The sequence below is a fragment of the Myxocyprinus asiaticus genome, unplaced genomic scaffold (genome assembly GCF_019703515.2).
Source record: "Myxocyprinus asiaticus isolate MX2 ecotype Aquarium Trade unplaced genomic scaffold, UBuf_Myxa_2 HiC_scaffold_98, whole genome shotgun sequence".
NCBI classification, from domain to species: Eukaryota; Metazoa; Chordata; class Actinopteri; order Cypriniformes; family Catostomidae; genus Myxocyprinus; species Myxocyprinus asiaticus.
The window spans coordinates 1-23,645 of NW_026249848.1; the positions used below are offsets into that span (position 1 = coordinate 1).

General features: G+C 37.8%; 2 protein-coding genes and 2 long non-coding RNA genes across 23 annotated transcripts; 1 reads left to right on the forward strand and 3 right to left on the reverse strand.

Moving 5' to 3' along the window:
* Window positions 1-1,794: 1,794 nt before the first annotated feature.
* On the forward strand, window positions 1,795-7,651 carry LOC127439558 (uncharacterized). 10 transcript variants are annotated; one of them, XR_007896986.1, is made up of 4 exons: window positions 1,795-1,906; window positions 2,960-4,528; window positions 5,932-6,980; window positions 7,242-7,389. It is a non-coding gene; the product is annotated as an uncharacterized LOC127439558 (long non-coding RNA). The 10 variants fall into 10 exon arrangements; XR_007896983.1 differs by lacking the exon at window positions 1,795-1,906 and adding an exon at window positions 2,035-2,171; XR_007896980.1 differs by lacking the exon at window positions 1,795-1,906 and adding an exon at window positions 2,286-2,432.
* Window positions 1,842-7,568, reverse strand: LOC127439559 (uncharacterized). Of its 3 annotated transcripts, XR_007896989.1 has the most exons (4): window positions 7,421-7,568; window positions 6,891-7,150; window positions 4,178-4,698; window positions 1,842-2,868 (listed from the first exon to the last, which is right to left on the reverse strand). It is a non-coding gene; the product is annotated as an uncharacterized LOC127439559 (long non-coding RNA). The 3 variants fall into 3 exon arrangements; XR_007896990.1 differs by lacking the exon at window positions 6,891-7,150 and having other exon boundaries at window positions 7,421-7,552; XR_007896988.1 differs by lacking the exon at window positions 7,421-7,568 and having other exon boundaries at window positions 1,842-2,081; window positions 2,869-4,698; window positions 6,891-7,015.
* A 17-nt stretch (window positions 7,652-7,668) lies between the features above and the next one.
* LOC127439557 (uncharacterized) lies at window positions 7,669-23,406 on the reverse strand. 9 transcript variants are annotated; one of them, XR_007896971.1, is made up of 9 exons: window positions 23,261-23,406; window positions 22,112-22,528; window positions 21,860-21,997; window positions 21,663-21,774; window positions 21,360-21,565; window positions 9,165-9,281; window positions 9,040-9,086; window positions 8,813-8,904; window positions 7,669-8,231 (listed from the first exon to the last, which is right to left on the reverse strand). XR_007896971.1 is itself a non-coding variant. In XM_051695717.1 (7 exons), the coding sequence occupies exons 3-7, from the start codon at window positions 21,881-21,883 to the stop codon at window positions 20,873-20,875; spliced, it is 642 nt and encodes a 213-aa protein (XP_051551677.1). In that variant the 5' UTR covers window positions 21,884-21,997; window positions 22,112-22,528; window positions 23,261-23,406; the 3' UTR covers window positions 19,088-20,872. The 9 variants fall into 9 exon arrangements, 1 of the variants encoding a protein (XP_051551677.1); XR_007896970.1 differs by having other exon boundaries at window positions 8,813-8,928; XR_007896975.1 differs by lacking the exons at window positions 21,360-21,565; window positions 21,663-21,774; window positions 21,860-21,997; window positions 22,112-22,528; window positions 23,261-23,406 and adding exons at window positions 9,391-9,594; window positions 9,725-9,868; window positions 10,051-10,312; window positions 11,276-11,305 and having other exon boundaries at window positions 8,813-8,928.
* LOC127439556 (uncharacterized) lies at window positions 12,481-15,675 on the reverse strand. The gene is made up of 7 exons (XM_051695716.1): window positions 14,831-15,675; window positions 14,556-14,730; window positions 14,175-14,470; window positions 13,919-14,088; window positions 13,577-13,831; window positions 13,093-13,440; window positions 12,481-13,008 (listed from the first exon to the last, which is right to left on the reverse strand). Exons 2-7 carry the CDS (start codon window positions 14,618-14,620, stop codon window positions 12,739-12,741), a joined length of 1,404 nt encoding a protein of 467 aa, XP_051551676.1. The 5' UTR covers window positions 14,621-14,730; window positions 14,831-15,675; the 3' UTR covers window positions 12,481-12,738.
* Window positions 23,407-23,645: the final 239 nt, after the last annotated feature.

Here is a 23,645-nt window from a genome sequence, read left to right on the forward strand (position 1 = left end):
TCATAGCTAGATTTTTTATGCTGTCCACATACCAGACTGATTTTAATCTGGTACACTATGATCAAACTGATGATCAGTCTCCAGGTAATGTCCCATGGTACTTTTAAGGAAGGGGACAATGTGACACTAAAATGCATGGCAGACGGAAACCCCCTCCTAAAAGCTACAGACCACATTTTTCTGGAGGAGAGACTCCTTTTTTAACAACAGTGACAGAATATGAGCACACCAAAAGATCAAAAAGGGATCTCTGGGCCCAAACTTTAGAGAGGCTCAAAGGTCTACTGATTTGAATTAAGGAGTTTTAATTATTTTAGTATTTTTTATTATTGTATCTGTATTTTTTTATATTAATATAAAATTTTTTTATATTTATTATATCTATATTTTTTCTATGTTACTTGTATTATATCTATAATTTCATACCTATATTTTCTGTTAATTTTTTTTGTTTTATTTTATCTATTTATTAATTTTTTTATATTAATTTTTATTATATCTATATTTTTTTTTATATGAGTCAGGGGCAGTGGTGGCTCAGCAGCTAAGGCTCTGGGTTACTGATCAGAAGGTTGGGGGTTCAAGCCCCAGTTGCCACTGTTGGGCCCTTGAGCAGGGCCCTTGACCATATCTGCTCCAGGGGTGCCGTATCATGGCTGACCCTGCACTCTGACCCCAGCTTAGCTGGGATATGTGGAAAAAAGAATTTCACTGTATATGTGCAAATGTGTGATAAATAAATATAATTATTATATATTATGAGTCCCCAAAGTTCAGTGGGAACCACCATTTTACTGAACTATATGTGCAACAGTAGCCTGTCCAGTCCATGACCGAAAAACTGACTATATTTTTTTAATATTTATTCTATTATATCTATATTTTTTTATATTAATACCTATTTTTTTATATTTATTCTATCTATATTTTTTATCTTGATTGTATTATTATATCTATAATTTCATAGCTAGATTTTTTATGCTGTCCACATACCAGACTGATTTTAATCTGGTACACTATGATCAAACTGATGATCAGTCTCCAGGTAATGTCCCATGGTACTTTTAAGGAAGGGGACAATGTGACACTAAAATGCATGGCAGACGGAAACCCCCCTCCTAAAAGCTACAGACCACATTTTTCTGGAGGAGAGACTCCTTTTTTAACAACAGTGACAGAATATGAGCACACCAAAAGATCAAAAAGGGATCTCTGGGCCCAAACTTTAGAGAGGCTCAAAGGTCTACTGATTTGAATTAAGGAGTTTTAATTATTTTAGTATTTTTTATTATTATATCTGTATTTTTTTATATTAATATCTATTTTTTTTTATATTTATTATATCTATATTTTTTCTGTTAATTGTATTACATCTATAATTTCATACCTATATTTTTTTATGTTAATTGTATTATATCTATAATTTCATACCTATATTTTCTGTTAATTTTTTTTATTTGTTTTATTTTATCTATTAATTTTTTTTATTATATCTATATTTTTTTATATTCATTTTTTTTTATATTCATTTTGTTTGATTTAGATTACGGATTTTAGCTAGAGTGCCCAATACACGCCGATGTATGTAAAAATCAAATGGGCGTATCTCGGGTTGCGTTATTTAGCGCGCTTACCTGCCATGCAAAAAAACGCATTCATTTTAAATGCGTCTTACGGGGTGGCCCAACCGATGGATCTAAACATATTGGATCACAGATTAAGGATGACGTGTCAGCAAACCTGGACTGGAGCTTTACACACACACCCTGATCAAACTGATATTTTTAAGAAACAGGACGAGATGCAAATTTTTCAGTCTGACGGAAAATGTGTCCGTCTCCATCCTGTCCACATACCAGACTGATTTTAATCTGGTACACTATGATCAAACTGATGATTTTCCTAGGTGGGCTCGATCAGTATGGAGACGACGGCGAGTTCACCTACTGCTGGCACGATGAGTGACAAGGGCTGTTGCAATAAGAAACCCCACATTCGTAAGAGTCAAATCTACTGATCTGAATCAAGTTTTAATTACTTTATTTTTATTATTATATCTATATTTTTTTATATTATTATATCTATAATTTCATAGCTAACTTTTTTATGCTGTCCACATACCAGACTGATTTTAATCTGGTACACTATGATCAAACTGATGATTTTCCTAGGTGGGCTCGATCAGTATGGAGACGACGGCGAGTTCACCTACTGCTGGCACGATGAGTGACAAGGGCTGTTGCAATAAGAAACCCCACATTCGCAAGAGTCAAATCTACTGATCTGAATCAAGTTTTAATTATTTTTATTATTATATCTATATTTTTTAATATTATTATATCTATAATTTCATAGCTAGATTTTTTTATGCTGTCCACATACCAGACTGATTTTAATCTGGTACACTATGATCAAACTGATGATTTTCCTAGGTGGGCTCGATCAGTATGGAGACGACGGCGAGTTCACCTACTGCTGGCACGATGAGTGACAAGGGCTGTTGCAATAAGAAACCCCACATTCGCAAGAGTCAAATCTACTGATCTGAATCAAGTTTTAATTATTTTTATTATTATATCTATATTTTTTTATATTATTATACCTATAATTTCATAGCTAGATTTTTTATGCTGTCCACATACCAGACTGATTTTAATCTGGTACACTATGATCAAACTGATGATTTTCCTAGGTGGGCTCGATCAGTATGGAGACGACGGCGAGTTCACCTACTGCTGGCACGATGAGTGACAAGGGCTGTTACAATAAGAAACCCCACATTCGCAAGAGTCAAATCTACTGATTTGAATCAAGTTTTAATTACTTTATTTTTTATTATTATATCTATATTTTTTAATATTATTATACCTATAATTTCATAGCTAGACTTTTTTATGCTGTCCACATACCAGACTGATTTTAATCTGGTACACTATGATCAAACTGATGATTTTCCTAGGTGGGCTCGATCAGTATGGAGACGACGGCGAGTTCACCTACTGCTGGCACGATGAGTGACAAGGGCTGTTGCAATAAGAAACCCCACATTCGTAAGAGTCAAATCTACTGATCTGAATCAAGTTTTAATTATTTTTATTATTATATCTATATTTTTTAATATTATTATATCTATAATTTCATAGCTAGACTTTTTTATGCTGTCCACATACCAGACTGATTTTAATCTGGTACACTATGATCAAACTGATGATTTTCCTAGGTGGGCTCGATCAGTATGGAGACGACGGCGAGTTCACCTACTGCTGGCACGATGAGTGACAAGGGCTGTTGCAATAAGAAACCCCACATTCGCAAGAGTCAAATCTACTGATCTGAATCAAGTTTTAATTATTTTTATTATTATATCTATATTTTTTAATATTATTATATCTATAATTTCATAGCTAGATTTTTTTATGCTGTCCACATACCAGACTGATTTTAATCTGGTACACTATGATCAAACTGATGATTTTCCTAGGTGGGCTCGATCAGTATGGAGACGACGGCGAGTTCACCTACTGCTGGCACGATGAGTGACAAGGGCTGTTGCAATAAGAAACCCCACATTCGTAAGAGTCAAATCTACTGATCTGAATCAAGTTTTAATTATTTTTATTATTATATCTATATTTTTTAATATTATTATATCTATAATTTCATAGCTAGATTTTTTTATGCTGTCCACATACCAGACTGATTTTAATCTGGTACACTATGATCAAACTGATGATTTTCCTAGGTGGGCTCGATCAGTATGGAGACGACGGCGAGTTCACCTACTGCTGGCACGATGAGTGACAAGGGCTGTTGCAATAAGAAACCCCACATTCGCAAGAGTCAAATCTACTGATTTGAATCAAGTTTTAATTTTTTTTTTTTATTATTATATCTATATTTTTTAATATTATTATATCTATAATTTCATAGCTAGATTTTTTTATGCTGTCCACATACCAGACTGATTTTAATCTGGTACACTATGATCAAACTGATGATTTTCCTAGGTGGGCTCGATCAGTATGGAGACGACGGCGAGTTCACCTACTGCTGGCACGATGAGTGACAAGGGCTGTTGCAATAAGAAACCCCACATTCGCAAGAGTCAAATCTACTGATTTGAATCAAGTTTTAATTATTTTTATTATTATATCTATATTTTTTTATATTATTATACCTATAATTTCATAGCTAACTTTTTTATGCTGTCCACATACCAGACTGATTTTAATCTGGTACACTATGATCAAACTGATGATTTTCCTAGGTGGGCTCGATCAGTATGGAGACGACGGCGAGTTCACCTACTGCTGGCACGATGAGTGACAAGGGCTGTTGCAATAAGAAACCCCACATTCGTAAGAGTCAAATCTACTGATCTGAATCAAGTTTTAATTATTTTTATTATTATATCTATATTTTTTAATATTATTATATCTATAATTTCATAGCTAGATTTTTTTATGCTGTCCACATACCAGACTGATTTTAATCTGGTACACTATGATCAAACTGATGATTTTCCTAGGTGGGCTCGATCAGTATGGAGACGACGGCGAGTTCACCTACTGCTGGCACGATGAGTGACAAGGGCTGTTGCAATAAGAAACCCCACATTCACAAGGGTCAAATCTACTGATCTGAATCAAGTTTTAATTATTTTTATTATTATATCTATATTTTTTAATATTATTATATCTATAATTTCATACCTATATTTTCTGTTAATTTTGTTTGTTTTATTTTATCTGATTTATTAATTTTTGTATATTAATTTTGATTATATCTGATGATTTTTCTTATATGAGCTCAGGGGCAGTATGGTGGCGTCAGCGAGCTAACGCTACTGCTGGTTACTGATCAGAAGGTCAGGGCTGTTGCAATAAGAAACCCCACGTTCGTCACTGTTGGGTCCACTGATCTGAGTCAGGGCCCTTGACCATATCTGCTACCAGGAGTGCCGTATTCATGGCTGACCACTGCATCTCTGACTCCATAGCTTAGACTGGGATATGCTGGGCACATACCAGAATTTCACTGTAATATGTGTAAATGTGTGATCAAATAAATGATAATTATTCTATATTATGAGTCCCCAAAGTTCAGTGTGGAGACCACGGCGATTTTACCTGAACTATATGTGCAACAGATGAGCCTGTCCAGTGCCGTTGACCGTAAGAAACTGACTATATTTTTCTTAATATTTATATCTATTATATCTGATATTTTGTCTATTACATTATTTCTATTTATTTTATTATCTATATTTTTTAATATTATTATATCTATAATTTCATAGCTAGATTTTTTTATGCTGTCCACATACCAGACTGATTTTAATCTGGTACACTATGATCAAACTGATGATCAGTCTCCTAGGTAATGTCCCGATCGGTACTTTTAAGGAAGGGGACAACTGTGACACTAAAATGCATGGCAGACGAGAAACCCCACTCCTAAAAGCTACAGACCACACTTTTCTGGAGGAGAGACTCCTTTTTTAACAACAGTGACGGAATATGAGCACACCAAAAGATCAAAAAGGGATCTCTGGGCCCAAACTTTAGAGAGGCTCAAAGGTCTACTGATATGAATTAAGGAGTTTTAATTATTTTAGTATTTTTTATTATTATATCTGTATTTTTTTATATTAATATCTAATTTTTTTTTATATTTATTATATCTATATTTTTTCTATGTTAATTGTATTATATCTATAATTTCATACCTATATTTTCTATGTTAATTTTTTTTATTTGTTTTATTTTATCTATTTATTAATTTTTTATATTAATTTTTATTATATCTATTTTTTTTATATTCATTTTTTTTATATTCATTTTGTTTGATTTAGATTACGGATTTTAGCTGTGCCACATACCAGACTGATTTTAATCTGGTACACTATGATCAAACTGATGATTTTCTTAGGTGGGCTCGATCAGTATGGAGACGACGGCGAGTTCACCTACTGCTGGCACGATGAGTGACAAGGGCTGTTGCAATAAGAAACCCCACATTCACAAGGGTCAAATCTACTGATCTGAATCAAGTTTTAATTATTTTTATTATTATATCTATATTTTTTAATATTATTATATCTATAATTTCATAGCTAGATTTTTTTATGCTGTCCACATACCAGACTGATTTTAATCTGGTACACTATGATCAAACTGATGATTTTCCTAGGTGGGCTCGATCAGTATGGAGACGACGGCGAGTTCACCTACTGCTGGCACGATGAGTGACAAGGGCTGTTGCAATAAGAAACCCCACATTCGTAAGAGTCAAATCTACTGATCTGAATCAAGTTTTAATTATTTTTATTATTATATCTATATTTTTTAATATTATTATATCTATAATTTCATAGCTAGATTTTTTTATGCTGTCCACATACCAGACTGATTTTAATCTGGTACACTATGATCAAACTGATGATTTTCCTAGGTGGGCTCGATCAGTATGGAGACGACGGCGAGTTCACCTACTGCTGGCACGATGAGTGACAAGGGCTGTTGCAATAAGAAACCCCACATTCGCAAGAGTCAAATCTACTGATCTGAATCAAGTTTTAATTATTTTTATTATTATATCTATATTTTTTAATATTATTATATCTATAATTTCATAGCTAGATTTTTTTATGCTGTCCACATACCAGACTGATTTTAATCTGGTACACTATGATCAAACTGATGATTTTCCTAGGTGGGCTCGATCAGTATGGAGACGACGGCGAGTTCACCTACTGCTGGCACGATGAGTGACAAGGGCTGTTGCAATAAGAAACCCCACATTCGCAAGAGTCAAATCTACTGATTTGAATCAAGTTTTAATTACTTTATTTTTTATTATTATATCTATATTTTTTTATATTATTATACCTATAATTTCATAGCTAACTTTTTTATGCTGTCCACATACCAGACTGATTTTAATCTGGTACACTATGATCAAACTGATGATTTTCCTAGGTGGGCTCGATCAGTATGGAGACGACGGCGAGTTCACCTACTGCTGGCACGATGAGTGACAAGGGCTGTTCCAATAAGAAACCCCACATTCGCAAGAGTCAAATCTACTGATTTGAATCAAGTTTTAATTATTTTTATTATTATATCTATATTTTTTAATATTATTATATCTATAATTTCATAGCTAGATTTTTTTATGCTGTCCACATACCAGACTGATTTTAATCTGGTACACTATGATCAAACTGATGATTTTCTTAGGTGGGCTCGATCAGTATGGAGACGACGGCGAGTTCACCTACTGCTGGCACGATGAGTGACAAGGGCTGTTCCAATAAGAAACCCCACATTCGCAAGAGTCAAATCTACTGATTTGAATCAAGTTTTAATTACTGTAATATTTTTTATTATTATATCTATATTTTTTTATATTATTATACCTATAATTTCATAGCCAGCTTTTTTATGCTGTCCACATACCAGACTGATTTTAATCTGGTACACTATGATCAAACTGATGATTTTCCTAGGTGGGCTCGATCAGTATGGAGACGACGGCGAGTTCACCTACTGCTGGCACGATGAGTGACAAGGGCTGTTGCAATAAGAAACCCCACATTCGTAAGAGTCAAATCTACTGATTTGAATTAAGTTTTAATTACTTTATTTTTTTATTATTATATCTATATTTTTTTATATTATTATATCTATAATTTCATAGCTAGCTTTTTTATGCTGTCCACATACCAGACTGATTTTAATTTGGTACACTATGATCAAACTGTATTTCAGCAGCCCTTATCTCGCTCTCAGCTGGGCATTAGTGGCTGTGTGGAAAATCATCTTGGCAGACGCTTTTATCCAAAGCGACTTACAAAAGAGGCAAACATATGCTAATCATCTTAAGGAGCCAGTGGTACAAAAAGTGCCATATTACAAAGATTGACTATCATCTGAATAGTAACGTAAAGTGATTAAAGTTCTACAAAAAATGTTTTTTTTGTGACTGGTTAAGTGTTCATGGAAAAGATGTGATTTTAGCCATTTTTCAAAGACAGAAAGGGAGTCAGCTTCATGTATGGAGTTGGGAAGGTCATTCCACCAACGTGGTATGATGCAGGCTGCAGAAAGGTCCAGCATAATCAGGACGGATGATCTGGATTCCGCTTTCGCCTGTCTCAGCGACAGCAGGGCAGTCTCGGTGGAGTGTCCACTTCTGAAGCCTGACCGATTGTCATCCAGCAGCTTGTTCTGTGAGAGATAGGCAGAGATTTGATTGAAAACTGCCCTTTCAAGTGTTTTTGCCGTGACTGGTCTGTAGTGTTCTATTTGTGTGGAGTTAAGTGCGGGTTTCTGCAGCAGCGGGGTTACTCAAGCCTGCTTAAATGTCGTGGGAAAAGTGTCTGCAAGTAGAGATGTGTTAATTATGTGTGTGAGTGCAGGTAGGATGGACGGAGAGATGACCTGGAGAAGGTGAGAAGGAATGGGGTCAAGGGAACAGGTGGTGGGGTGGTTGGAGAGGAGGAGTTTAGAGACCTCGGTGTCAGTCAGAGGAGAGAACATGGAGACAGAGGTGTTGCATACAGGAGATAGGTGTTTGACAGGGTGTGGTGCTGAGAATGTACTGCTGATGGTTGTAACCTTATTAGTAAAAAATGTGGCGAAGACATCTGCTGTCAGTGATGTGTCTGGTGGTGGAGGGCAGAGAAGTGCGTTAAATGTTCTAAACAAGCTGCGAGTGTCTGTGGTGCTGTTGATCTTGTTCTGATAATAGGACATTTTTGCAGATTTCACATTATCTGAAAAAGTTGCAAGCAGAGACTGATACTTACCTAGATATGCTGGATCTTTAGATTTACGCCATCTCCTCTCAGCTGCCCTGAGGTCAGTCCAATGTTCACGAAGGACGTCAGAGAGCCAGGGTCTGGGTGGAGTAGTACGTGCTGGCCTAGACGAGAAGAGGACAGATGTTGTCTAGTGTGTCTGTGGCAGTGTTTAAAATGTGCATGGGTGGAAAATACATTTTGTGATGAAATAAAAAAAAACTAGTCAGTAGTACCACTGTTGTATCCAGGCCGAATTCTCTCATTAGTACACCCGAAATCACTGTGGAAACAAGAAAGACTGTTACTTGACTGTAAAACATTGTAAGCAATATACACTTTGAATCATACTAAAACTTACAGCGTCCTCCTCCTGCGTCAAGGCAAATGCAACGATCTGCATGGTCGCCGTTTTGCGTTTGCTGATGCCAGCCACGAGCCTGCCATTAGATGCCTTCCTGTTCACCACCTCTGAGACCTGAAAAACATTGAAATCTTTAAATTTACTAAAGCATACATTTCCAAATAACCATTACAGCACATGTCAGGGACAAACTACTCCTAGCTGTTTAAACAGATGAACTTACAGTCAAGCCTTCCACAGCTCCTGGGCGCTGAAAATGACAGAAGACCACGATCGCTTCGCAGTAGTGACGTCGTCTTGTCGATATTGTCCACCTCGGCACCTGAGATGAACTGCACGAAGATGTTTAGGTAGTCTGCCTTCGCAACCCTCAAAATCTCCCGGCACTCTCTTGACGCTGCGTGAGCCCTCAACAAATCGATCGTACCTAGATTAAACAAAAAACAGAGAAAAAGAGAGACAGGTTATTAAAAACACCACACTCAGGACTGTAGCAGTAAACAACAATAACATTAGTAATAAAAGGACAAAATAAAATGAACAACAAAGGCATTTACTTTCTTTCGCACACCGCCTGTGAATTGGACTTTGAACCAGGCTCGCGCGGGGTTTCCAGCATCTCCTTGTAAATCTGTCATTTGTTACGGAGCTGTGGGTTTGTCTGCTCCAGATCCAGCCTTGTCTTCAAATAGTCCAAGAACCTGATCAAAGGTAGAGACAGCAGTGTAAAGGCGAGAGGGTGAAAGAGAACGGAAGTTACGGCGAAAGGAAACCAAAGGTGGAGTCTGTTTTAATGTAGATGGGAGAGTCATGTTGAATTGAACAAAGTAGTGATAGGAGACATGTAAAGGAGTAACAAGAGTATTTGAGTTGGTACAGTTACCTGTACAAATGAGGTCCAGCTGGTTGCCCAATCTGTGAGTTGCTGTGGTGCTAAGTCTTTCCAAGTGAAATGAAACCGGTCAAACCTGTGGATCGAGGGATGTGAGAGTTGTTGTTGTTGTTGGAGAGAACAGCAGGTGTTGCTGTATCCTCTGGACGTCTCCATGTTTCTGTTAGTGCCAGGATGCTGAGGGTGGACTGTGTGGCGAAGGCTGGAATGAAGTCAGCTTTGTTCACAGCTGACTGGCAGTTCCAGAGTCCCACTGAGAAAGAGAGCGGAGCAGGTGCTGAAGTGCCAAGTAAACAAACAGCACAAGTTCAAGACAATAAACAAACGGCACAAGTCTAACAGTGAATACCACTCTTAAAGTAAAACAATGAAATAAACACACTTGCACGCAACTGCAGACTCCTGTAGATAGATCACTTCTCCTGTAATGACTATGGATCCCGCGGTTTAAATATATTAGCTCGCAATGCTAATGCTACTTAGCGCAACAAAGATAGTCACGTGGGCAACCAAAACTACGGGTCGCGAGAGGTGACCCACGCGAATTCAGTACACCGCAGGTACATTATGATACACTTTAGCAATAAATAATACTCTAAAACAAGTGAAACAATGTTTCTAGACACTAAAAACAACGGTGTAGCGCGCACACACCAACACACGTTTAAGCGACGCGAGTTCAAAGCAGTAAACAAACGGCACAAGTCTAACAGTGAATACCACTCTTAAAGTAAAACTATGAAATAAACACACTTACACGCAACTGCAGACTCCTGTAGATAGATCACATGGATCCCGCGGTTTAAATATATTAGCTCGCGCTGCTAATGCATTGATGCTACTTAGCGCAACAAAGATAGTCACGTGGGCGAACAGGTGCAACAGTTGTAGTCTGCGGTTTTTTTTTTTAACGATCAGACGGACATCAGATGACGATCAACTCTTCTTTAATCTGATAAGACATAAGAATACGTATATATGGTGTGAATTCACCCTTTTTCATTTCTGTAAGACGAATGTAAAGTGCAATGTAATTAGCATGTGCTTCCAGTTCACATCGGACAGAAAAGTGACCAAACTTGATGAAAATATGAAAATAATCACATATACATGAAAAATAATGTCTCGTATATGATTTAGATGACAGGTTTAAGTACAAAAGTAATTTAAAAGAAAAAGATGTAACTGGATTAATCAGAGCTCATTAGAAACCCACCTCTCCCGTGCAGAGACAGTGCAGAAAGGGAAGAGGAGGAGCACAGACAGGAAATCAAGACCAACATTGCATTCAGAAATTTAAAGGGGAAGGCGCACACACACAGGTAGGCATATCACGTGCACGTTTGAACATTTTCTTTGAGTAATTCTACATATATGAACATAATAATTTCTATACCTGTTACACAAGCACGGGACCAAACGCGACTTCAGTACACCGCAAATAAATTATGAATGACTTTTCAATTAGTTGCATAAAAAATAATTTAGCCTACTATTGGCTTGATAACGATTACTTCTGTTTCAAGTGCTTAACTACATGCTTTTTTATTCTAAATGTATAACTGGAGACTGCATAAATGAAAAGAGATATATTTTGTTTGTATTGCCTAGCTTTCAATAAAATAAACATCTAAAACAGAAAAATAAACTGTGAAAAGCATATCTTTTCCTTTCATTGGTTATAATGCTTTGCACAATGTATTTTGTTCCAAAGCAGCTAAATTGCAGCATATATTGCATTAAAATTCCACCTGTGAGCAAAGACTGGGAAATAAAATGAATGCATGAATAATTCCATTTGATAATTTTTAAAAGTATATATGAACATCAAACATCTTCCTACCAATGAACCACTGTCCTGTGGAGGCTGTGAAACAGAGTGGAAAATATAACTATTTTGAAAAAAAAATACAATATTTTGCTTATTTACTTGTGGCTTTTAATTTAAGGTTATAGTGAATGGAAAAACACTACAGTACTATCACAGCAAACACCTTACGATTTTAGAGCAATTTAAAACAATAATGAATACCATCAGAGCAGAGAAATAATGACAGACAAGTAGTTTAAATGACAAAACAGAACATTTACTTATTTGAAAACTCAAGTGTACATGAAAAACACTCCAAACGAAAATGCACAGAGAACATTTTACATAGAACACAGAATCAAGATTTAACATCACACTTAAAAGAAAAAGTCCAATAGTCCTAAAGGGGAAAAAAAATGGGCTATTCCAAATATAAATGCAAAATACAGAGAATGCAACACAGAATCAAGATTTAACATCACACTGGAAAAAAAAAATGGGCTAGTCCAAATATAAATGCAAAATACAGAGAATGCAACACAGAATCAAGATTTAACAGCAACACAGAATCAAGATTTAACATCACGTATTTAAAAAAAAAAAAAAACAAGTTTCAAAAAGTCCAATAGAGTCCTAAAGGAAAAAAAGAGATAGTCCAAATAGAAATGCAAAATCCAGAGAATGCAAGATTTAACATCACACTTAAAAATAAAAAAAAGTTTCAAAAAGTCCAATAGAGTCCCAAAGGAAAAAAGTGCTTGTCCAAAGAGAAATGCAATAAGAAATCCTTTAAATCACTCGTCAAAAGTCTTCTTTCGGTTCAGAGTCCAACATTTCGAAAGAGCCAACACTATCCAAAACAGACAGACTCACTTTTTTAACCGGCGGCGTTGAATAGACCGCGCCATCGTGTGGGCCTTGGTGATCACAGGCTTTATCACCTTCATTGGGGAGACTTTCATCCCTTCTCTTCTAGCTCTTCGTGTACTCCTGAGTTTAATGGGTGTTACTACCACCACGGGATGGATCCGAGATTGATGGATCTGTGTGCTCTTGGCGGGCATGCCCTGACTCGGCTGTGCGTCATCGGAAGAAGCTCCACTGGCCAGCGAGGGGGACTTGGACGCCTTTTCCGAGTCCTGCGGAAGAAAAGAAAAGGGAGAGAAATTAGCGATCATGCCAGAGCACACAACACCACTGACTCTTACGTCATGTGAATTTACCTGGTTGGACTCCGGAGAAGACGTCCCCGACTCCTGGTATATCACCTTCGTCTTCTCTGGGGTGGTGCTGCCAGATGACATCGACAGAACGGGCGATTTGACTGGTGAGACATCACCCTTCAAACACTTCCTCGGCCGAACCGCCTTCCGGCCTTCCCGCTTTCGCTTTGGCGGCTCTTGCGCTGGAGACTGTTCTGGTCCCTCCACTGTGGTTTCAAAGAGCCGCCGGTGCTCGACCGCCTGCCGGATGCTGAGATTCATGGCGTAGAATCTGTCGGCCGTGGATGTATCGTGGCACATGAACCTGGCGATTTTTTGGCGGTCTTCGGGTTTGTGCGTGTTCTTTGCCTAGAAAGAGAGATTAAGAGAGAGATAGAGAGAGAGAGAGAGAGAGAGAGAGAGAGAGAGAGAGAAAGGAAATCGGTTACCCGAAGACGTACACAGAATTTTAGCAAAACCTGGTTTTGGGTTGCAACACACTTACGTGGGTGGCGATGGAGGTCCTGAGGTCAGTAAATGTAGGACAACCGGGCAGGCCCATCGCCTTCCAGGCCTCCTTGAAATAATTATTTAAATTCTTACATGGGTTTGGCCTGGAAGTGAAGAAGAAAAAAGTGGCATCGGCCCCGCCCGGCAGCTCATCCTTAATATTGATGAAGCGACGCACCCACTCATACTCCTCCTCAAAGAGGGAGATCTGCGCCACCCCAAAGGCCTGATTGGTTTTGTGCTCTGCCACCTGTCAACACAGTAAATCACAAGCAACTCAGGAGATAAATCGACAAAGTATGCTGATCTGAGGAAGAGAAGGAAGTAAAACACTCACGTTGATGAGGTACGCTCCATCATCGGTGGACCACTTGGCCCCCACCACCTCGTCCATTTTCATGTTCTGGAACACGCCCCCTCTGTGACCGTAAATGGAAGCCAGGTATGCCGAGAAGTGACCATAGAAACTCCACTGGAGTTTCGGCGATGGGTTGTTCTCCAGGAGGGCTGCAAACAAGACAGAGCATGTTTTAAGTGTGTTAGTCATGACTCCTTTTGTACTACTCAATGCGACTAAACAAATGACAACCAACTTAATATATCTGGGATGGCCTGCTTGGCCATCGACCGGCACTTCTTCAGAGTGGACTTCAAGATGATGTGGTCCTCCTTGCTCTGCTTGACGGATATCTGGTGCATCACTACGCCACGCTGAAGGGACTTCAAGATGGCCCTCAGCTCCCGGTGGATGCCCAGGAGGACCGCTTGGGAAAGGCGGCAGGTGGGCGGAGGGGTGTCCTTCACGTATGCCATAAACTGAGCCACATTTTTCACATAGTGATTTATTGTGGTCTCCTTAATTTTTAACTGCCGAAGATGGACCACCCACCTGCACACAGACACACGACGTGTTACAATTTCACAATTCTTTGCCAACATTACACTGACGGTAGCATGCGCGGAACAGAACTTACGCCCGTATCCGGTTTGTCTCGTTCAAAAACACCATGCTAGAAAGCTTGGTCTTCCCCTGGGACATGAAAGAGATGAATTTTTTTATCCGGTATATTTTACCACCCACGTTCTCTTTCAGCTTCGGGGTGGGGTTAGGACCCTCCTGGTGCTGCCTGTATTCCTCTATGAGTTCATCTGGAAAGGAAAAAGACAGAAGACAAGAGCGAGAGACAATTAGTACAGGGATGCAATTTGAGCAAACATTCAAGTCACACGTTGCAGGTGTTGCTCTTACTCAGCGCCGCTACATGCTCAGGGTAGCTGGGGGGCTTTCACCCCCTGGCATGTCAGAAGGATCCTGGCTGGTTGAGGGCTGCTGGCTTGTGGAGGGTAGCTGGCTGGTGGAGGGCTGCTGGCTGCAAGGAGAAGCTGGAGCCGACTCGATGGGCGGCGAAGCTTCTTCTGTCTCATCGGGCCCAAGAGACCCAAGGAGTCTTCTGGCAGCCCGGCTCACTCCAGCAGATGATCGCTGCGTTGTAAACTTCCTCCTGAGGATGCGGTATCTCCGGCTGAGATTGCGAATGCATGAAGTCAACGAATCCACTTGCTCATTCAGGTCTGCCACCTGAGAGTGTAGCCTCTTCTTCTCCCCCTTGCACCGCTCGTTGGAGCACTCCTCCTCATCCTTCTCCATGGGCATGGTGGGGTCTTCCAAGTCTTCAAAAACATCTTGTTCCTCCTCCTCTAAATCCAGGATGGAAATCATGGCCACCTCAGGGTTTGACGCCCTGAGCTTGGCCAGATCACTGATAATTTTCTTCCTCTTACATTTATTCAATGCGTCCTGCTGAGCTTTTTTGGTGAGCTCAGAGTGCTGCCTGAGGTGCCGGTCAATTCTGCTGACATCTTTTCCACAGCCAGGAACCGGGCAATGTCCCACACGTACGTTCACCCTGCCTGACTCCAGAGCCAACAGCAGCTTCCTCTCCACCCTGTTCAAAACACTGTGCGTCACTCGCAAGTGTTGGCTCAGCTGAGCGTACATACGATAACACAATGGGCATGTATTCATGGGCATCTTTGCAACTCTTTAACAGTAAAGCAACAGCAAAAGAAGAGTTTTAGCAGCCAGTGTGTGAGCAGGACTGTTAAAACATGTGCTCTCCTCCCACTTGGGGAAGGCTTAGGGCTGGAGGAGGGCTTTTGAGTTAATTTTGCAATATAAATAAATTACATACTAATAGTGTAGTATATTTCAAATTGAACCAGGGAAACGAGAGTCTAATTTAAAATATAATTATATAGTAACAGTGTAGTATATTTCAAATTGAACCAGGGAAATGAGAGTCTAATTTCATATATAATTATATAGTAACAGTGTAGTATATTTCAGATTGAACCAGGGAAACGAGAGTCTAATTTAAAATATAATTATATAGTAACAGTGGTTTCCGTCTGCCATGCATTTTAGTGTCACATTGTCCCCTTCCTTAAAAGTACCATGGGACATTACCTGGAGACTGATCATCAGTTTGATCATAGTGTACCAGATTAAAATCAGTCTGGTATGTGGACAGCATAAAAAATCTAGCTATGAAATTATAGATGTAGTATATTTCAAATTGAACCAGGGAAACGAGAGTCTAATTTCATATATAATTATATAGTAATAGTGTAGTATATTTCAAATTGAACCAGGGAAATGAGAGTCTAATTTCATATATAATTATATAGTAACAGTGTAGTATATTTCAAATTGAACCAGGGAAACGAGAGTCTAATTTCAAGTATTCAATTTCAAATATAATTATATAGTAACAGTGTAGTATATTTCAAATTGAACCAGGGAAATGAGAGTCTAATTTCATATATAATTATATAGTAACAGTGTAGTATATTTCAAATTGAACCAGGGAAACGAGAGTCTAATTTCAAATATAATTATATAGTAACAGTGTAGTATATTTCAAATTGAACCAGGGAAATGAGAGTCTAATTTCAAATACAATTATGTAGTAACAATGTAGTATATTTAAAATTGTACAAGGGAAATAAGAGTCTAATTTCAAATATATTTACATAGCGTTTATATATTTAAAAGTGTTTGAAAAAGCATAGTCTGAAATTTTAAGATGATAGATAGATAGATAGACAGATAGATAGATAGAAAAGACAAAGAGAGAGAGAGAGAGAGAGAGAGAGGAGGTGTGATAGAAATAAATTCAGACTGATAGGTGTCACCTCATCATCCTTTCATGTTCACAGACTCTTAGTTTGACACTGTCATGGACTTTTATGTTGTAGTTTTTCCCTACACTACATTTCCCAGCATGGATCATGATCATTTGTATGCCAGAAAAGCAATACTCACTAACTTCCAATTTTGTGTTGTCTGTAGAAAATGCTGAAATGCCCATTGTGTCCATCAAAGTTGCTAAACTTGAGTCAGCATTTGAGGTTGTCTCATGCAATGATCAACACAGATGAGAGAAAGATTCTTCTTCAGTTTGCAAGAGGCAGGGTTTTGCTTAGAAATCTGAAATGCCCTGTGTGTTCTAGACATTACAAGTGTATCGAAGTACATTTAAAAAAGGGTCACGGAGACTTAACAGTAAGTAATCTATAAAAATGTATTTCTTCAATCCAATTCATGTGATCTATTCATGTTCATAATGATTAATCAAACAATAGATTAATTCAGTGTCATTACAATGTAGTTATTATTATTATTATTATTATTATTATTTTCTGTTTTAGGCTGCCAGGGTCAGAAAGCTGACTGTTGAACTGGATTGGGTGGTCACCTTGGAAAAATTAAAAAGATTGAGGGCAACAAATCCAACTGTGACAATGGTGTCCAACTTTGATGTCCAAGACATCCAGCTTGAGCAACCGCAAGTCCAAGATGAACAGAAATATTTTTTTCAGCTTATGGGTAAGTTTTAAGTGGTACATAAAATCTTAACTGTATCTTCCAGGATGAAACATTAAACTAATATTGTTTTTTTTTTCAGAGGGCATCCCGGAGCTAAGCAGTGCGGATCATCAAGAAGAGCTTGATGCAAACCTGCTTTCTGGTGAACAGGAGGATTACCTGGGCTGGCTGCTGGGTAAGTTTTAAGTGGTCAATAGCTTATTACATGTGCTCTGTTGTATTTCCTAGGGTGAAACATTAAATTATGTTTTTTTTGTTTGTTTGTTTGTTTTTTGTTTTTTTGCAGATAACTCCCCAGGTTTACTGGATGGGCAGCAGGTTGAAACAGATTTTGAAGATCCTCCAGAATTTTCAACATTGAATCTTCAAGATCTCTTGGACTTGGACACCCTGTAAAAAATGTAGAAAAAGAATTCTAAACTAAATTTGTATTTATTTTTTACTTTTTTATATATATATATTTTTTTTTACATTCTAACAAGCAAAATGCACACAGACACTTTTATATTTTTCAGGTCAATATTTGTATTTTTTATTTTGTTTGAACAGTGTTAAAAGATTTAAAGTGTTTGGGTTTTACTGTGTTTTTAAAATAGAAAGTAATTCATATTTAATACAAAATTTACATTCCATATATCTACCTATAGTTTTATCATCTATTCTTGTATTGTACTTTTTACACACATTCAGATAGCCACTTTCATATTTTACATGTATATGTTTACATTTTTTAAGTGATAAAATTTAAATTCTTGTTTTATTGTCTTTTTAAAATTGAAAGTAAGAACTAAGAATTTGGTACTTTTAACATATTTAAATATATAAATATTTGCATGTGAAATAAAAAACTGTCTATTTCATTTTTAAAAGTGAAAACAAATGTGTAAATTCTTGTCTTTTATTGCGTTTTTAAAATTGAAAGTAATGACTATTTAAAAGTTTTTGTGTTGTATACTTTTTATCTTGTAGGTATTGCACTTTATCACATATACATTGACAGTTTTATATTTACATGTGTATACATATATTTCATTTTTAAATTGTTAGTAAATGTGTAAATTCTTGTCTTTTATTGCGTTTTTTTTTTTAAATTGAAAGTAATAAAACATTTTAGAAATGTGTTTTAAAGTGTGGAAGAGTAAGTTGATGAAATACGTTGGTGAGGGCTATGACGTTAAAATAAATGAAAATAATGTGTAAAAGAGCAATGACATTAATCTTTTAGGATTAGGATTATTAAAAAAGGTTCAGGGTTGATATTTAATGTAAACTTGATATCTAAACAGCACTACATCTTTCTCTGAATCACAGGCATCAAACAATAACTTATTTTTCATATTCCCTAGACAAGCTATCCATGTATGGGCAGATCTCACATAAAATGTATTATATGTTCTTCAAATGATACAAGGTTAATTACAAGATTCAGAATTATTAACAAGTTTAAGGATTGAGCATTTTGTAGTGTTCAAATTTGAGTAAGAAATGTTTGAAATGACATTTAGTATGTTGGTGGACACGGGTAATAGACCAATATAATAAACTGGAAATTGACCTTTAATATATTGATGGACTTAGATTAAATACATTAATACCATAAATTGGAAATGTACATTTAATGTGTTGGAGGACACAGGGGTAATAGACCAGTATAATACATTGGAAATGGACCTTTAGTATGTTGGTGGACTTAAATACATCAATACAACAAATTGGAAATGGACATTTATTATAAAGGTGGACACAGGGGTAATAGACCAATATAATAAAATGGACCTTTAGTATGTTGGTGGACTTAAATACATCAATACAACAAATTGGAAATGGACATTTAATATGTTGGTGGACACAACTGACCAATACAATAAATTGAAAATGGACATTTATTATAAAGGTGGACACAGGGGTAATAGACCAATATAATAAATTGGAAACTGACCTTTAATATATTGATGGACTTAGATTAAATACATTAATACCATAAATTGGAAATGGACATTTAATGTGTTGGAGGACACAGGGGTAATAGACCAGTATAATACATTGGAAATGGACCTTTAGTATGTTGGTGGACTTAAATACATCAATACAACAAATTGGAAATGGACATTTATTATAAAGGTGGACACAGGGGTAATAGACCAATATAATAAAATGGACCTTTAGTATGTTGGTGGACTTAAATACATCAATACAACAAATTGGAAATGGACATTTAATATGTTGGTGGACACAACTGACCAATACAATAAATTGAAAATGGACATTTATTATAAAGGTGGACACAGGGGTAATAGACCAATATAATAAATTGGAAACTGACCTTTAATATATTGATGGACTTAGATTAAATACATTAATACCATAAATTGGAAATGGACATTTAATGTGTTGGAGGACACAGGGGTAATAGACCAGTATAATACATTGGAAATGGACCTTTAGTATGTTGGTGGACTTAAATACATCAATACAACAAATTGAAAATGGACATTTATAATAAAGGTGGACACAGGGGTAATAGACCAATATAATAAAATGGACCTTTAGTATGTTGGTGGACTTAAATACATCAATACAATATATTGGAAATTGACATTTGTTATGTTGGTGGACACAATATACCAACACTATTAACTGGAAATTGTCATTTAGTATGTTGGTTGGTCACTCTCATGGTCAACATGGATCAAATAGACCTCATCTTGACCCATGATCTCTCCTTTTATTAACAAGCTATAGCAAAATCATTAGTCTCAATGCAAAGTGGAGATTATAAGCTTTACAATGATACGCAATATTTATATATTTGTGCTATTTGTCATGCCCAGAGAGGTGTCGCACACCTCAGCTAACATCACTGACACTGTCCCCTTGGACCTCACATGCACCTGCTAGGATAAATCATTATACTTACCTGTTGTTTCAGGACCTCCAGGGGCAAGTTGTCAATCTGATGACACACACACACCCTCCTCGGCTACCATACGCCATGACTGTACGCGAACAGATCATTAACGGCCACTATCACTTCATTCCTTCTCAGTGGAAGGCGGTTTCAAATGAAGCCAAAGATTTGATCAAGCAGCTCTTAATTGTGGATCCACAAAACCATCGAACAAGCATTAAATTAAACATTAAACACTGGGTACCCTGGTGTGTGGTTCATCAGCAGAAGGCCTGACAGAAATGTGATCACATGGCTGCCCAGACAGTGGGCTTCACAGAAGCAAGCTTTACCCAGGACAGAAGGTGTATGTGCACTGCGGAGGTGTGGTGAAACAGCATAACCATGTGGACAATAAGGTGTCCAGAGGAACTCGCTGTCATCTCCATACTGATCAAGTCCAGCCATATCATAGTGTGCCAGAATAAAATCAGTCTGGTATGTGGACAGCATTTTCAATTTTTTGGGCAGGCACAAACCCGAACCTCACAGCGCTGCCTACCAAGAATCTGCCCATCGTGTGTCTCCAAGGTGATAATGGTCAGGATTGGCCACCTGTTCATCCCACCACTGTTGCACTTGTCAGTAGTACCATTGTTGTATCCAGGCCAAATGGACTCATGGTACACCCGAAACCACTGTGGAAACAAGAAAGACTGTTACTTGACTGTAAAACATTGTAAGCAATATACACTTTGAATCATACTAAAACATACAGCGTCCTCCTCCTGCATCAAGGCAAATACAGCGATCTGCATGGTCGATGTTTTGTGTTTGCTGATGCCAGCCTCTAGCCTGCCATTATATGCCTTTCTGTTCACCCACTCTGACACCTGAAAAACATTGAAAAATTAAAATGTACTATTGCATACATTTCCAAATAACCATTACAGCACATGACAGGGACAAACTCCTTCAAGCTGTTTAAACAGATGCACTTACAGTCAAGCCTTCCACAGCTCCTGGGCGCTGAAAGTGACGGAAGACCATGATCGCCTCGCAGTAGTAGCGGTACATCGTCTTTTCACTATTGTCCACTTCGGCACCTGAGATGAACTGCCCGAAGATGTTCAGGAAGTCTGCCTTAGAAACCCTCAAAATCTCCCGGCACTCTGACGCTGCGTGAGCCCTCGACAAATCGATCGTACCTAGATTAAAAGAGAGACGGGTTATTAAAAACACCACACTCAGGACTGTAGTAGTAAACAACAATAACATGGGTTATGGCTTGACTCATATCCTTACTCTTTAGGGCCGCCAGGAAATCACGGGTCTCTGTGCTCTTTGTGAGGAACTCGAGGGTAGGCTCATCCCCAACCGGCAGCAAATAGCGCAGGAAGCGTGAAACGTTGTCAACCTTTGAAGGTGAGATGAGAGAACTGTCAACATTAACATCATAAAAAGAAATGGGTGTGCTGAGAATTGATGTGAAGAGATCTTACCTCCTGTTGGCTGTTATAGACCATCAATGTCTCCGTCGGGTACTTTTTGAAGTCTAAAAGAAGCTTGGTGCTCCCAGAAAATACAGACCCCCCTCTTTCATCTCGATCCGCACAGAGGAGGATGAGCTTGGAAGATCTCTGTAAATAATAATAATAAAAAAAAGAACGAAATTCTAAGTTAAAAAAAATTTGTAATCGCCGATAATAAAATCAACTTGCAAATGACACATGTATGTGATTTACTGTACTTGCCTTTGCCAGGAAGGCTCTGCTGTCTTCTGATCAGAAGAGGATGAAGAGGGTGCGTTTGTGATATCAGTCCCCTGTGGCGAAGAGGGGGCAGTGGCAGTTGCTGAGGCGGAAGCACCATCCGAATCTAAGACTATGTCGGACTCATGGGGCTTGTTGGTGATGAAGAAACCATGCTTAAGCAGCTCCTTCACCATCACCAAACGAGAGTGCCTGTCGGACACGATCTTGCACAGATCCGTGTAATCCCAGGTCCTGTTGGCCCGGACCCACTCCCTCAAGGATTCCTTGGCCGTCTGAACCTCAGCCGCTCTCTCCTCTGGTGTGCTGTTTTTCATGCACACCCTAGTCAGGTGTACAGAGATGTTGTCCTGTGGCTTGTGGCACCACAAACAGTGCACAAAGTTGCAATCAGCAGACCTTCAGGACAATGACAAAAAGACATTTAGATAAGTAGGTAAACAATCCCAAAGTAAGCTTTTCCTCATATTTCAACACTAGTCGACTGAAAAAGTCAGCTTTTGTAATACAAAATTTGTGTTAACAGTTACAAAGTCTACATCAAAATACTCCTTGTGACCTCCTATCCCAAATCAACATGAGTAAAATAAGAAAATCACATCCTACTACAGTATTTTTTTGTGTGGAAATGTGCTCCAGAAATAAAGTTTAAGTCACCCAAACATAACCAGTAAAGGTCAGAGGTCAGGTCCTTGTGGGACTCTGCCACAGAAGCAGAGTTGTAGGAAATTTGGGTGTGCAAAAGATGCAAGAGTCTAATGCAGTTTAAAACATTGTTAAAGTTTTTAAATTTGAGTTTGATCAAAACTACAACTAAATAAACAGCACAGCTGCAGTAGCAGCAGAACAAGGCCATTAGCCAGAACAAAAGCTGTGGCCTGCCCAATTAGCATTCCATTTGTGTGGTGGAGCTACAAACATCTCAACATTTACAGTTCAAATTACTGATTCAATATCTTAGTTGGCAGTAGAATATTCTTTGGTTTAAACTCTGCATCTTTTATCACCTCAAAATGCTTTCAAACTGCAAACCATATGGGTGAGTTAAAAGCCTAATTTTGATGTAATCTGGAAAGGAATTTTTTATAACACAAGCAAATAAACTTAAGGAAATTAAAATATAAGTCTTACCTTTTCTGAGCTTGTCCAGCCATTGTCAATGTAGTAAAGCAATGAAGCAATAAAGCAATGAAAAGTGAGAAGTTGCTGAAGTTTTCAGATAGTAGTTGAAGTTCTCTGAACAGTATGTTGCTTTGTAAAAAGAAGACTGTGTCCAAGCCTTGATTTTACTGTTGTATTTATACTCATTTGTGCTAATGTGGGTGGGCTTAGCACTGTAAAGTACATGTAGCCAATAAACACAACAGAAGGAGTGGCCAGAACAGTTAGCACATCCAGTCTGGGCCTGGGTATTTTTTACCAAAAGCTTAAAGAAAAAAAACACTATACATTAAATAAACTTTATCAAGAGACAACTGATCAACTAGAAAACAATATTACAATACTACCTCACAAT

Excerpts from the sequence above, each read along its gene's own strand:
- LOC127439556 (XM_051695716.1), bottom strand. The coding sequence starts at position 14,620 with ATGTCCCAGGGGAAGACCAAGCTTTCTAGCATGGTGTTTTTGAACGAG. Across the intron at positions 14,089-14,174 it reads GGCCATCCCAGATATATTAA|CCCTCCTGGAGAACAACCCA; the intron begins GTTGGTTGTCAT and ends TCTTGTTTGCAG. Across the intron at positions 13,832-13,918 it reads ATGGAGCGTACCTCATCAAC|GTGGCAGAGCACAAAACCAA; the intron begins GTGAGTGTTTTA and ends CTGTGTTGACAG.
- LOC127439557 (XM_051695717.1), bottom strand. The coding sequence starts at position 21,883 with ATGGTCTATAACAGCCAACAGGAG. Across the intron at positions 21,566-21,662 it reads TTTCCTGGCGGCCCTAAAGA|GTACGATCGATTTGTCGAGG; the intron begins GTAAGGATATGA and ends CTTTTAATCTAG. Across the intron at positions 21,056-21,133 it reads TGATGCAGGAGGAGGACGCT|TGGTTTCGGGTGTACCATGA; the intron begins GTATGTTTTAGT and ends TTGTTTCCACAG.